Source organism: Botryllus schlosseri, chromosome 16 (assembly GCF_051294905.1).
Source record: "Botryllus schlosseri isolate E-star chromosome 16, Bs_hap1, whole genome shotgun sequence".
In the NCBI taxonomy this organism is placed as follows: Eukaryota; Metazoa; Chordata; class Ascidiacea; order Stolidobranchia; family Styelidae; genus Botryllus; species Botryllus schlosseri.
The window spans coordinates 12746445-12759402 of record NC_137251.1 but is presented as its reverse complement, the minus strand read 5'-3'; the positions used below and the strand labels follow the sequence as shown (position 1 = coordinate 12759402).

Genomic DNA, 12958 nt, shown 5'->3' with positions numbered 1-12958 from the left:
GATCAGTATCGGGTCCGTGTCAGGTATGAGACTTATTGATCTTTTGCGTAGGAAAACAACGTTGTACGCTAGGACTAGTGACTGGAGTCTTGAAGAGGAAGTAACAGGGTTTTCCGCAATTACTGTTATGCAACCAGTGTCCTGACTCGGACCCTACATCCAATGACCAGGAACGCTGAGTCCAATACTACTTTAATATTAGCGAGACGTACAACTTAACAGCACTTCGGCAAATGAGGAATGACCGTAGGCTAACCACGACAGCGGGTGCAATATATGGCAGCGTGATAATTACCTAAACAATGATTACGAACACCACAACCAGGAATGGTGGCGAGTAAGCGAAAACACGGTTTTACCGTTTATTGTTATTTCATCTTCATAGAATTCTGAATCGGCTGAAAATTAACAAAGCATTTGGAATTTTAAAGGCATGGAGAAGCGCTCGATACGCGATGTAACATTTAATCGGATACGGCTCTATACGTGAAAACGGTCCAAATCAGTTATGGATAGCTTCTGTGAAAATAGAAATAAAACTACTCGAGCTCGTAATGATAAATATGTCCTCTTGACCTTGACCACCGCCAACCACCCCCGTATCCCTCCGTTCGTTACATTGTCAAAAAAGATGACGCTCCATCTCACCGCCACCAATCAAAGTCGCGGCAATTTCCGAACTTCGTAACGCATTTCTATGGTCATCAACGCTACAGCCACGCCATTTCCGAACTTTTCGTATGCAAAAGTGGAACTAATACTGATTGAAGGCGTGATGTGATTCGTAGCTGTAGACGGGTAACGCCGTGGAAACATCCCAACACCAATTCGATCACTGTCGGTCGGGAAATGACCGAGACCATTCCTTCCATTTCAGCCTCAGGTTATGTTCAACATCAACACTTCTGTCTGCAATGTTTCCCCAAATATGACTCACGATAACTCGTGACACCGGCTCAAATATATTATGATACAGTATCCAGTCTGACCGCATCGACAGTGGCGCGGCATCCAACATCCCATTCACTAAATAGTCCTCATCTTGAGAGATCTCCATCAGGTATTTAATCCTCATTAATCCGGTGATCCAAACGTCATCCAACGGAAGATGTCTCATCCGTCTTGAAATGCGAAATAAGTTAGCCGTTAAATTTACGGGCATTGAATACCATCCACCCCGACAATATGGCGGCCAATAAGTTGGGGAATATAATTGCTCCGGCATGTACCATTTGCTATTTTGATCTCTTGCTGGCGAGTCACTCTGTTTATAACTATATATGCACATAATAGGCAGATTGATTGTCGATGATTCGATGCTATTTGCATGTAGAGAAGTTTTTGCAATTATGTTGTCGATGTAGGAAGCGAAATTTGGTACATGTAAGGACATATCGTCATCCGTGCTTGAGAATATCCAAGATTTTGGAAGATGCTCTCCAGCCCATTGCATACTCGCGATATTTTTTTCGGGAACATGCCTGCGTAATAAAAATAGCCACATTATTCTTTTACAATTATCATTAAGTTTCAAAAGAAAATTTATACAGAGGAACAATTCGTTAACCGAGCCTCGCGGCTGCCTATTGGGGATTGTGCGAACGTTCGATCCCCTTACCCCGCTCGTGTTCGTGGTCGCTATGCGATATACGGACCCGGACACCGAAAACACTACGCAATTAACAATATCGGATGATTTTTTTTGTTTTGCTTGGTTTTTCAATTGTTTATATGGCATATTTGGGAACGCTGATTCCGGAATTGTTTTCCGCTACGATCATTTATTAACCCTAGTAGGGTGAATAATGCGGGATATAGGTCCACGAAGCATTCTCAGGGGGTCCGCGAAACCTCTACATTAACAAAATTATTGAAAACCAAATTTGTAAGTCATCTGAACTATAGGGAAATCACAAGATAGTTTCGCTTCATGACGGCTGAAACTTCAGAAATCACATCAACAGAATGACCGTATGGGATGAAATATCCTATTGTGCCTATTCATTTCAATTGTCACATTGCGAATATATCCTTAGGCCTACTGATACAAACATATAGCCGTTTAGAGATGTTCTGTTGGAGCTTCTGGAAAAAAATTACAGGTTGGAGTATACAGTAAGGTCAATCAGTCTGGCTTCGAAATGTTTGCAAAACAGTTTGGTAAAGTAGTGAACAGTCGTTTGAAATCAAAATTCCTGAAGTGTTTTTCTTAATCTGTTTACTATGTATACATATATATGGATTGAAACCTCGCATCGAAATCCATATTATCCGGTGATATTCATAACCATACGTGTTAATATTGCATTCGAGACCACCTATCCCAGTGGATATGGATATCGGCACTCGTCAGGCGATAAGCGACAAATCTTTTGCGTAAATAAACTACAACAATATCAAATCGAATTTCAAGACTCGAAAGTGGCAGAGTCTATACTGAGGAAATAGTCTTCGGATCTAAGACCTTGGTAGCTTTCACACTCTATTTAACGTCCACTTGCGAATGAATATAACTTTATTAGTTACACGAGCTTCCGGAGCGCCGCTCCTTCATCAGATGTCAAAGCGAATGAATGTTTAGTATGTTATTTTCAAGAAAGTTCATTTTGTGGCTGTTTATCACTAGCCTACCCTACAGTTGATATCTGCACAAGACAGATGACAATTAACCTTATTTAAGAGGTTATAGACCACATAGTGGGATGCCTAGAAACTACCAAAATGGGGATGGAGGCCAGACGTAACTATGTCGGCAAGGGGTGATGTCATTATTCATTTTAATAGTTGGTAGAGAGAAGCTACCATTATGATAGGGTTACCATACGTCCTCTTTTTTGACTTTTTTGAAAGTGTCCTCGGAGGACGCCCTTTTGTCCTCTTTTTTGAAAATTTAGGTCACATTTAGAGCAAAATGCGAGTGATATGCCGTAAATTAGCACAGAAGTGACGCTCCGGCGGGTATTTCGGCGTGAAAAACGGCGATTTTAGCTCTGAAATGACCTTTTTTTTAGTCAACCACCTAGCAATGTGGATTAAAAAAACGGTATTTTGAGCTCTGAGCGGAAAGTTGACCTTTTTTTTAGTCAACCGATCACAAAGTGGGAAATTCACCGATTTTTTACAATTCTTCTCCGGTTTTGCAAGTCTCAAATTTCTGAAAAAGTGTCCTCTTTTTAGATTTCCAAAATATGGTAAGCATAGATTATGACAAGTGTTCTTACTTTCGTATGATAAACATAGCAAAGGGTCGAAAGATCAAGGGAAGAAAAGCGCTGACTTATCTAAGTCATCATCATTCACTGCACTGGTTGGTGACAGCTAGTCTTGCCGGCGCGATCCCACTACAAAACGCATGGTTACGATCAGGCCTGGGGAATGTGCGGCCCGCGAGGCGATTTCGAGCGGCCCGCGAAAAAGTTCGGAACATTAAACCTGCTTTTAAATTTTAATCCGTGGACTATAATCTAGCTAGGCTGTATAAACCGAACCGGCCATTCGTTTGCTATGAAGCCTGTTTATTTAAGTGCTTTGATTACGCAGCCTTCGTACGTCGTATGAGTAATCCAGTTTTAAAATAAAGCCAACGTAGCAAAGTGTAATAATTACAGTTACAAGAAATCACTTGTTTCCATACAGTTTAGTTCAAACCTTCCTTGTTGCCATTGTCACATTTAAATGTGATGTGCTTCAAATCGCTACGTGATACGTTTCCAAATCCCTAATTCGCGAAACAAGTCAATCAGTGCTCGTGATTACCAGTCATCATTAGTCATAAATGATGAACAGGCGGACATTTCAAAAAGGAGACAGGTGACGACGGCCGAAGTTCCCAAGAAGATTCGGAGCACTAAATATTTGTTTACTGGAGTGAGGGGTGAACCTATCCCTTTAGTTTGTGGCGAACAGGTAGCCGTGGAGTATAATTTAAGTAGGTCTTATGGCAAAAAAAAAAACACGAAGACAGAAGACAAACACTCGGCTAAGTGAGGGCAAACTTCGGAAGCACTGCTAGTTTCCATTCCAACAACAACTAGGGTTTTAATTGTGATCTTTGGCTCTGATCTTATTGATTTTACGGCTGTTTTATTTGATGGAGATATGCGTGAATATGGTTTATTATTGAACAACAAGAATGTGCACTGGACAATGTACATCAGGGGTGGGCAAACTTTTGAGCTTGCGGGCCGCATTCAACATCTGAATCCATTCGCGGGCCGCACTATATAAAATTGGGATTATAAACCAAAATGCAATATTGGTATTTGATTACAGTGAGGACATGGAGATAATATATATGCTTATTTAAAACAAACCAAACATTGCTTTGATGATATCATACACGCGTCAGAAACAATGGCGAGATTTCATAGGCTGGCCCACCTTAATGACCAATTTGTCAAAACTATAGAGATGAAAGTCGGTTGTCCCGATTCTTAGAACAGGATTGAAATTGAAATCTGTTAGCAGTGATCGGTTCATGGATTTACTAATTTCACTTTTGGTTCAGTTCCAGGACACACAATGCTGACAGCATCATAACTATGTTAGATTCAAACACGCTTCTACTATTTGCAGATAAAATATGAATACCCTAAGTCTACGCATAGAACGAATCTATAAGCACCTCACTAAGATAGTTAAAACTGGAGTGGCCGATCTGAAATCACACTCGTGATCACAATTATGTCAATCTCGTTTAGGATTTCTGTGATTTTTAGCAGTTGAAACCTTTCAAACTCTGTGGCCCTTGAGATGGTAGCGCCAGAAATTAAACATAAAACTAATATAGGAAGTATTTGCTTAATTTAAAAAAGTGGTTCTCAAACTTTTTAAGACACGCCCCCCTTGTGATGGTGAACGATTTCGCGCCCCCTCATCGTCTTATCACAAAACGCAACCAGGGTGCTAGAAAACCTAACGGATAATTTTATGGCATGGAAGGTTACGGCTGTGGATGAGAGATTTTTGGATATGAAATTCAGACTAAGACAGAGCAATAACTAGGAATCTGGTGTAAATCGCGCGGAGCGTGAAAAAATTTTCAGTCGAGCCCAGCTTCGCCCGCCATTCAGATGCTTTCACGCCCGCAAGAGAACCAGTTTGAGAACCACTGCCTTAGAATTATCATGGTGAAATATACTAAGAACAAGTTTAATTAGTCCCTGCATTAATTCAATATTTAGTACGCATTTTATCAATATTTTCAATAAGTTTCTTTAGACTCTCGCGGGCCGTAGTTTGCCCACCCCTGATGTACATAAACCGGACACACTTTTTCGCAACAAGAGAGTAGAGACCACTCCAGATAGCATCTATGATACTAGCACGATACATGTGCTAGTGTTATAGATATGGTTGCATATAAAACAAATGGTTGTTTAAATTAAAACACTTTTTTTAAAATATTATTTAAACAGATGTTTAAATAAAATCCTTTTAAATTTTTTTTTCAAGTTGTAAAAATCATGCAATAATTGTGTAAATACTTTACAAAACAAACATGTTGAATTAGCCTACGGACAATAAACACTCGACATATGCGATAAGGGATGATTGGGACCTTCAAAATAGTCGGTTTAACAGCCATAGTACGTAGATATTCCGTCAAAGAAGCTATATTTACCCTATATTTTCAATTGTCAATATCAATCCACTATGACATCACAATTGAATATCAGTGACGTCATGACTTTAAAAAACAATAAAAAACATGTTTCAAGCAAGGGCCTTGTTTTAAACATGTTCGTTTTAAGTTGATTTTTGTTTAAATGCAACCCTAGTTACAGATGATTCCAATTGGACTCAACATTGGGGCTGATCAAAATCGAGTACCTGAGGGATTCGATTATGACCAAATATTAGGCTTCTAGGCAAGTATTCGAGTATAACACATCATTAAAATCACAACTGTATGAATGACATGGAATATTCAAATGTGTACAATGTTCTATACAGTTCTATATGCACTGACTTGGACTAGGACTTGACTCTGTTGTGACTTGAAAATGACTCGACTTGTCTCGAGTTAAAACTGTGGAAGCGAGATTGACTTGTGACTCAGCACCTTGTGACCAATGTTCCCTCTAATTTTTCGCGAGTCTGCGCAAACATGCCAACTCACTGCGCAGGCCCTTGGACAACAGTGAGCAACCAGGCCCCGGGTATCTTCAATTTGTACATGTCACCAATGTCGCCAATGTCGCCAATGTCACCAATGTCGCCAATGTCACCAATGCCACAAATGTCGGCTATGTCACCAATGTCGCCATTGCCGACAATTCCGACATTGCCGACGATGCCGCTCGGGGGCCGAAGGGATGGTGTGAACCTCTGAAAGGTTCAGGTTCGTGTGAACGCGAACCTTTTTGAAAGGTTCTGTGTGAACGCGAACGCGAACCTCATGACGTCACATGACGTCATATTGCTAATTCAAACCCTATCTTTCAATGAAGTGATAGCCTATATTAATGTAAACGATACCTAGCGACTACTGGGGCCCCATAATGACACTATGTTGAAGTACATATTGGCGTTTTAAACGTCGCTAAATGTATCATCTGAGGCAATCAAAGGATACACTACTCTCATAAATCAATATCTTCCGTCGCTTTGCCAAACATTTCGACGAGGACTTACCAGGGAATATAAGCTTACGCCTTAACGGTCTTGGCCAGACCGGACAATGTATTCGGTGTCTGAGTATTTGCTACATTGATATTGAGCAGAGTGTAGAACGGGTTTCTACACTTGCTACCGATATTACCCAATTAACAAGTAATACAGCATTAACCAACACCTCAATCGCACGGATTTGGTGTTAACGATGCAGTAAAGATATGAAGTCAAGATTAACCCCGTACGCCTGCTAAATTTTTTACATCACAAAACGATATCAATCTCATTGATTGGTTGAGTAAGCATCATTCGCTGACTACGTATTTCGCTCGTGATGATGTGTGATTGCGAGTCAAGCTCACAGCAGAGAGTCACTATGTATTCACAAACGGAAAGCTGAATATTTCGAGCAAACTTTTGTAACAAAACAAGTAACACTTTTGAGATTGTCAAGGTGCATGGTCGTTCAGTTTTCATTTTTATGCTGCCAGCGCCATGTATAGAGTGCTGGCTCGCAGTTGAAATGCAATAAATGTCAACCAAAGATGTTATAATGAAGTGGAAGTTGTTTATATATGAAAAAGGTTCACAGTGCAGAACCTACCAAGGTTCTGTTGTGAACGCGAACCTCTAAATTTCCGAGGTTCACACACAGAACGCGAACGTGAACCTCGCGTTCACACCATCCCTAGCCGAAACTATAGGGTACTGTAATGACAGGATTTTTGGTGACTCGACTTGAATCAGTCTTGGTATTGACTTGACCTGTACTCGAATGACGTGGACCAAGTCATGACTCCAGACTGCATGGGATATAACTTTTCGACCAGACAACTCCAATTCTGAAGCCATGAAATTCATCACTCGGCTACTCAAGTACTTCGACTATCTCGCTACATACTACGCGATTCTTGACGGGAACACCTCAAGATTACATGGCCACAAACGCAAATTATTTATAACTAATCATATTATTTACATTTTTAGGCCTACGTTGAATTGAATAAACGTCGAAATCGTTATACATTCCAGTGTAAGATTCGCGATGAAAATACACGACCGGGCGTAGGTATACGCTGGCAAAAAGTACACTATCTCGCTCGGTTACGAGTTCGAGTCCGACCGAGGTTGGCTCCAGAATTCCTACCTAAGTGTTGCAGGTTTATCTAGACTCCTCGCTACTCCTCGCTATTCCTACCTAATGTGTTAGAGGTTTATCTAGACTCCTCCTCGCCATGTCATTCGTGTAAACCAGGGATGGCCAACCACCGGCCATAGAAGGAAATTTGTGCGGCCTATCAGGCTTGTCGCAAAAGTCGAAATATATTGGAATTCCCCAAACGTACGAGAAAAAAATTGTGAGACACACACGATTTCAAAGTGTTTTTTTTTATTTAAAGAAAAATTTGGCACTTACTTCGGATTTTTTGTGCGTAGCTAAGATTTTCTGTGAGCAGCGACCGGCTCAGCACTGCGCATTTGCGCACGTGCGCAGCTTAGAGGAAGCGTTGCTTGTGACCTGCTGGTTGCAACGCTGTCCCAGACCTACTCAACATCTCTCGAAACGGGTTAATGGCGATTGTAGCGACCCATTATTACCCGTGAGGTTGGAATTTTCAGCAATGGGATGGTGATTCCGAGCCGGACATTATTGAGTTGACGCGATATGCTCCATTGCTATGATTGGCATTGTCGTCATTCATCCCATATTTTTTTATTGTTTTTATTATGAGTAAAAACCATGACAAAAATCAAGATCTGAATTATTGCTTTGATTAAAATCGATTTTAATCGGAGGCAAAATGATTTGTACCAGAACCATATCAACAACAATAAGGCTTTTTCTCCAAGCTGCGCACTAATTGATAATTAACCGTCACTCTCCCATCGCCTAATTGTGATTAATGACATTTTTGTCGTCATTATTCAACCATGGTAAACATGATACATTTTAAACTCTTTTTAATCCCCAAGCATGGTTATCTTTTAAGACATTAAAGCGATTTAGGACACTACCAGGCCTGTCTTGGCCGCTGCCTGATATTTATTCACCGTGATAATTCAAAATGGTAAACATGAAACGTTTTAAACATTTTTAAATCATTGGCACGTTTATCTATTACGAAGTAAGACCAAGAAGCGACCACTCGCGAGTTTGATCTGAAATGAATAAACAACGCAGACTTACTCGGCAGTATCGAGAAGGTCCAGGAGCAGAATGTCCCCGTAACGATCGTGCTCGCCGCGGACTCGACTAACAATCCCATCTTCGTTGCTCTGACCGACGATGAATATTGTAATGAATCTCGCGTCTCGAAATGATTTAATTCCCGCCCAGGTGTCCCTGATAGCCTTTCTTCGCCCCTCGTTCGCGCACGCTGATTTTACAAACGTCACCGAAGTCCAGCGAGCTGGAATCGAACGATTTCATGCTAAAACTATAAGTCACGAGACGGCGATTTTCAGTTGACTGTCGTTACGTTTAACATTCCGAATCGTGGGTACAAAGTACAGAAGTCCATAGCGTAGCCACACGGGGCGAAATGGAACTTATCCCAACAAATATTAGTGAATTTTCGTAAATTAACAAGTGCTTTCGGGCCTTTCAATGTCATATTATTCGTCGCGGGCAGACTTGTACAAACTACTGGATTTTTAAAAAGCTCAACTATAACTATAACTACTCTATTTTTTAAAACTGGTACAACTATAACTATAACAACTAACTTTTCAAAACCCGCAACTAGAACTAAAACTAGAACTAACGACCTTTAAAAATCAGCACACCGCAGAATATAGTTTAACTTTTGACTTAACCTGCCAACCCATTTCCTGCTTTTCATTCTTCGAATAGTAATTTCCCCGTGCCCACTTCTGATGTAGGGGTTTCCAAGTCATTAAATGTTAAAAACTGTACCGAACTGTTTTCCATTCTCCTAGGCAAAACATTAACTTTATGTTATCGGAAATATCTGACATAGAATCGGCATTTCAAAAGGACGGGGTTTTGAGTTTGAAATGGGAGAGATTTCGACCCCAAAAATCCATCCTCTGGTTACGCCACCGTTAGTTGTGATGGCTCTGAGCTAACAATGACTGCACAAGTGCACGAACATCATTCAATAGAACACTGGTACCTCGATTAACGCAAAACGACGACCCGTGCTTTCTAGTTGTTCGGCAACTAATATTTTTTCAAATGTTAAAGTAGAACTAGAATTAGAACCAATATTGAATTTTCCGAAACTGCAACTAGAACTTGAACCAGAACTATACTCACTTTTCAGTAGCCGGTATATCAATAGAACTAGGACCAGACATGGGGTAATCGCGATTAGTAATCGTAATGGATTACGACGATTACAGCATTTTCGAGTAATCGTAATCGCAATCGATTACATTCATGAAGTAATCACCCCATGTCTGACTAGGACTACTCCATTTTCAAAATCTGCACCTAGAACAAGAACTAGAACAACTAAATGAATAGTTCGTACAAGTCTGGACGCGCGACTTGGCGTCACTAGATAGATATCTTGATGGGTACCGATCCCGTAATCCATCAATGCAAAAATTTTATTCACACTGACATAATTTACATAATACAATATAATTTACATTTGCCTCGAACTAATCAAATACCCCCCATTTCCTTTCTGGCGGGTCCTTGCAAACGACCGTTTTGACTGTTTCCCCTAGTTAGGCGGACATGACATAAAAAACACACAACCTTGAGTCAATAAGTGTGTCTGATTATCACGACAGCTTCAACAATATTTTCATTTCCAAGATGCAAGTAGGCTATAATTTCATCACCAACATTCTCCTGCCCCTGCGGGATTATTCTAAATAAATACCTGGCGGGCTAATCAAATCCACGGACGGCTCCAAAATGAACGTATATGATGATCGTGGCTGTATCATGGAATCTGAGAATATTGAAGTGGCCACGATCTCACTAAATATCAACGGATCTCGACCAGTCCAGTAATACATAGTCGATGAGAAAGCGAGAAATAACGATATTCCTGCGTATCTTTTTATCTTACTCATGATCTGTGAGAAATGAACTGAACATTAATACAGAAATCGCTAGACATAAAATGGTTATTTGGATCAGTAGATCATATGCCAATTTGTAGATACTCCTATTGGCAACAAAGCTCAAGGAAAATTTGAAGGATTGCGCCCTGTAAAGTAATTTAAATATGAAATTCTAAATGTATTCCAATCGAAACATCAGTTTCACCCACTCATAGTAGCCAACTTGATGCTCGTCATTTACTATCTATCGCTATCGGGTGGAAAGTATCGCTGTGGTATATCATGAGACGTCAAATATAGACCAAATGACTTCATAAGGCTAGACATCGAGCCAGACACTGATAGAAGCAAGATGAAACAAATTTGTGGGTTGTTTGTTATTTGAAGAACTTCTTGTTATTTGAGAACTGCAACTTGTTATATTCGGTCTCCACTGTTTTTCAATTTTGTTAATTTGATGCCACGGTCGATGACAACATGTCGATAATTACTTGAGGAATGATGATGAAGATTGCTGAAGGGCGGGCGGTTGGTATTTAACATGCACAACAATTGTTCCTTTGTAACGGCGTTAGTTCTTCAGATACGCGTATTTCCGATCGAAACAGAAATTAACCGGAGAAAGTATTCGGTAATGTCTCATGCGCCAAATGAAATTGCCTAACGGGCCGTATCATTTACAATATATACTATTATACATATCTGATCTGGCTCCTAATCGCTAACAATTGTATCACACGGAAGGCTTGTTAAATGTGGGTCAAAAGGATTCAGCAGCAAAGGTATAGGCCGTGCGTAAAATAACCTCAACATCAGATGTGAACGCCTTGAAATCAAAAGTACAACAGCATCAATCTCCAACGCCATCGGCTTTGGAAGATTGCAACGTTTTGCAGGCGCCGTTGCGACACCTGCGTATTCAATAATAACACGCTGAGTTGGACTCAACGAGCTTTGTATTAACTGAACAACACATCTGTTGCAATACATCTATGCGTTTCGCTGAGAAGCTTTGCAAGACACGATCAATTATTGATCGTAGTCTTGATTACCTTTCCTGTCGAGACGCACTGGGTTTACTAACCAACAACAGCCCTGAACTCTCTTGCAGATCTTGCTCACAAAGGTGATAATTCGTGAAAACTTTGAATTTAACAGGTTCAAACGATACAGTAGAATAATAACAGGATATGGAAACGGAAGTGAATTCAGCAGGGAAAACGCGGAAATACACAGCCGGGATTCGGGAACCGAGATCCGTTCACGGGTCCGACTTTTTGTCTCCTCTTTTCTCTTTGCAAACGGGTGTGATGTGAGAGAAGAGGGACAAGGGAAATGAGGAGCAGAAAGAGCAAGACCGTTAAAGTCACATCAGTTGTCATGCGATGCGTATCTTCATCTGTCAGCTTCAGCTTGTGTCAAGCGCGATGCAGTAGACGGGAAAACTGATGTGACGTTTGGTTAGCGCTTATCTAGGTTGCAGTGGTTGAATTCGTGGCTATATTTGCTGTCGCAATACAATAGGTTCGTTGCCGGTCGATATGAAAATTGATGATAAAAAGCTCATTTGTTTGTTGCCATGGGTCTGGCAGGCCTGTTTGCAGTCCATAACTATGTTGCACTCTCTGATTGCCACTTTCACCGTTTCTGTTCTCGCATCGCTTCGAGAAAAGGCACATGCTACTATTCTAGCACAATCTAACATCACAGTAACGTAACTTTTTGTCTTCTCAAAGGCTCAAGGCATATTAACCGAGAGGTCAGTGTCACGTCACCATAAATTGCGATGATAAAATCCCACTACTATCTCTGAAATAGTAAAACTAGAAAATTTCGCCTGTGTTCCTGACGGATCGTGTAAATGGCAGTTGACTAAACACTACATCAGATGTCAACAACGCGGTGCCCCCGGGCTACAGGTAGGAGTCGGCCGCGGTCGCTGCAGCAAGTGTTTGAATGAGAAGCGGAAAGGGGTTTCATATGAGAAGCCGTTGAGCATGGGTCAGTCGACCCAAAGAAAAATACGAACGCAATTGTTGATTGGGGCGTTGCTCGAATTCGCTTCAGCGGAGTGTAACCGCTCGGCTCCCGAGCCATAAGGACTCCGGACTATCTGTTGCAAGACCAGTCATGCGTAAGGTAGCATGTGGTATTGGAAAAGAGGAAGTGATTGGAGTTAGTCTCGGGTATGTAGTTGGATTGAAGTTGGGTTTTCGTATGGAGTTGGTCTTGGAGTATATATCTTTGTGTGGAGTTGTTACTGTGTTAAGTCTTGGATTGGATTGGAAGTATTGATGTG

At 40.9% G+C, this 12958-nt stretch overlaps 2 protein-coding genes across 2 annotated transcripts in view; both read right to left on the bottom strand.

The window, feature by feature from the left end:
- LOC145458884 (beta-1,3-galactosyltransferase 1-like) overlaps nt 1-12958 on the bottom strand; it is a 214785-nt gene that overhangs the window by 17018 nt on the left and 184809 nt on the right. The window lies entirely within an intron of this gene.
- On the bottom strand, nt 176-10727 carry LOC145458885 (beta-1,3-galactosyltransferase 5-like). The gene is made up of 3 exons (XM_080337385.1): nt 10473-10727; nt 8804-9026; nt 176-1481 (listed from the first exon to the last, which is right to left on the bottom strand). The coding sequence occupies exons 1-3, from the start codon at nt 10666-10668 to the stop codon at nt 833-835; spliced, it is 1068 nt and encodes a 355-aa protein (XP_080193511.1). The 5' UTR covers nt 10669-10727; the 3' UTR covers nt 176-832.

Bases quoted from the DNA above. Each gene is read 5' to 3' on its own strand.
- LOC145458885 (XM_080337385.1), bottom strand. From the start codon at position 10,668: ATGAGTAAGATAAAAAGATACGCAGGAATATCGTTATTTCTCGCTTTC. The intron at 9,027-10,472 runs GTATTTATTTAG...GTTCGATTCCAG, and splicing joins GGATTTGATTAGCCCGCCAG to CTCGCTGGACTTCGGTGACG. The intron at 1,482-8,803 runs GTAAGTCTGCGT...TTTATTACGCAG, and splicing joins GACCTTCTCGATACTGCCGA to GCATGTTCCCGAAAAAAATA.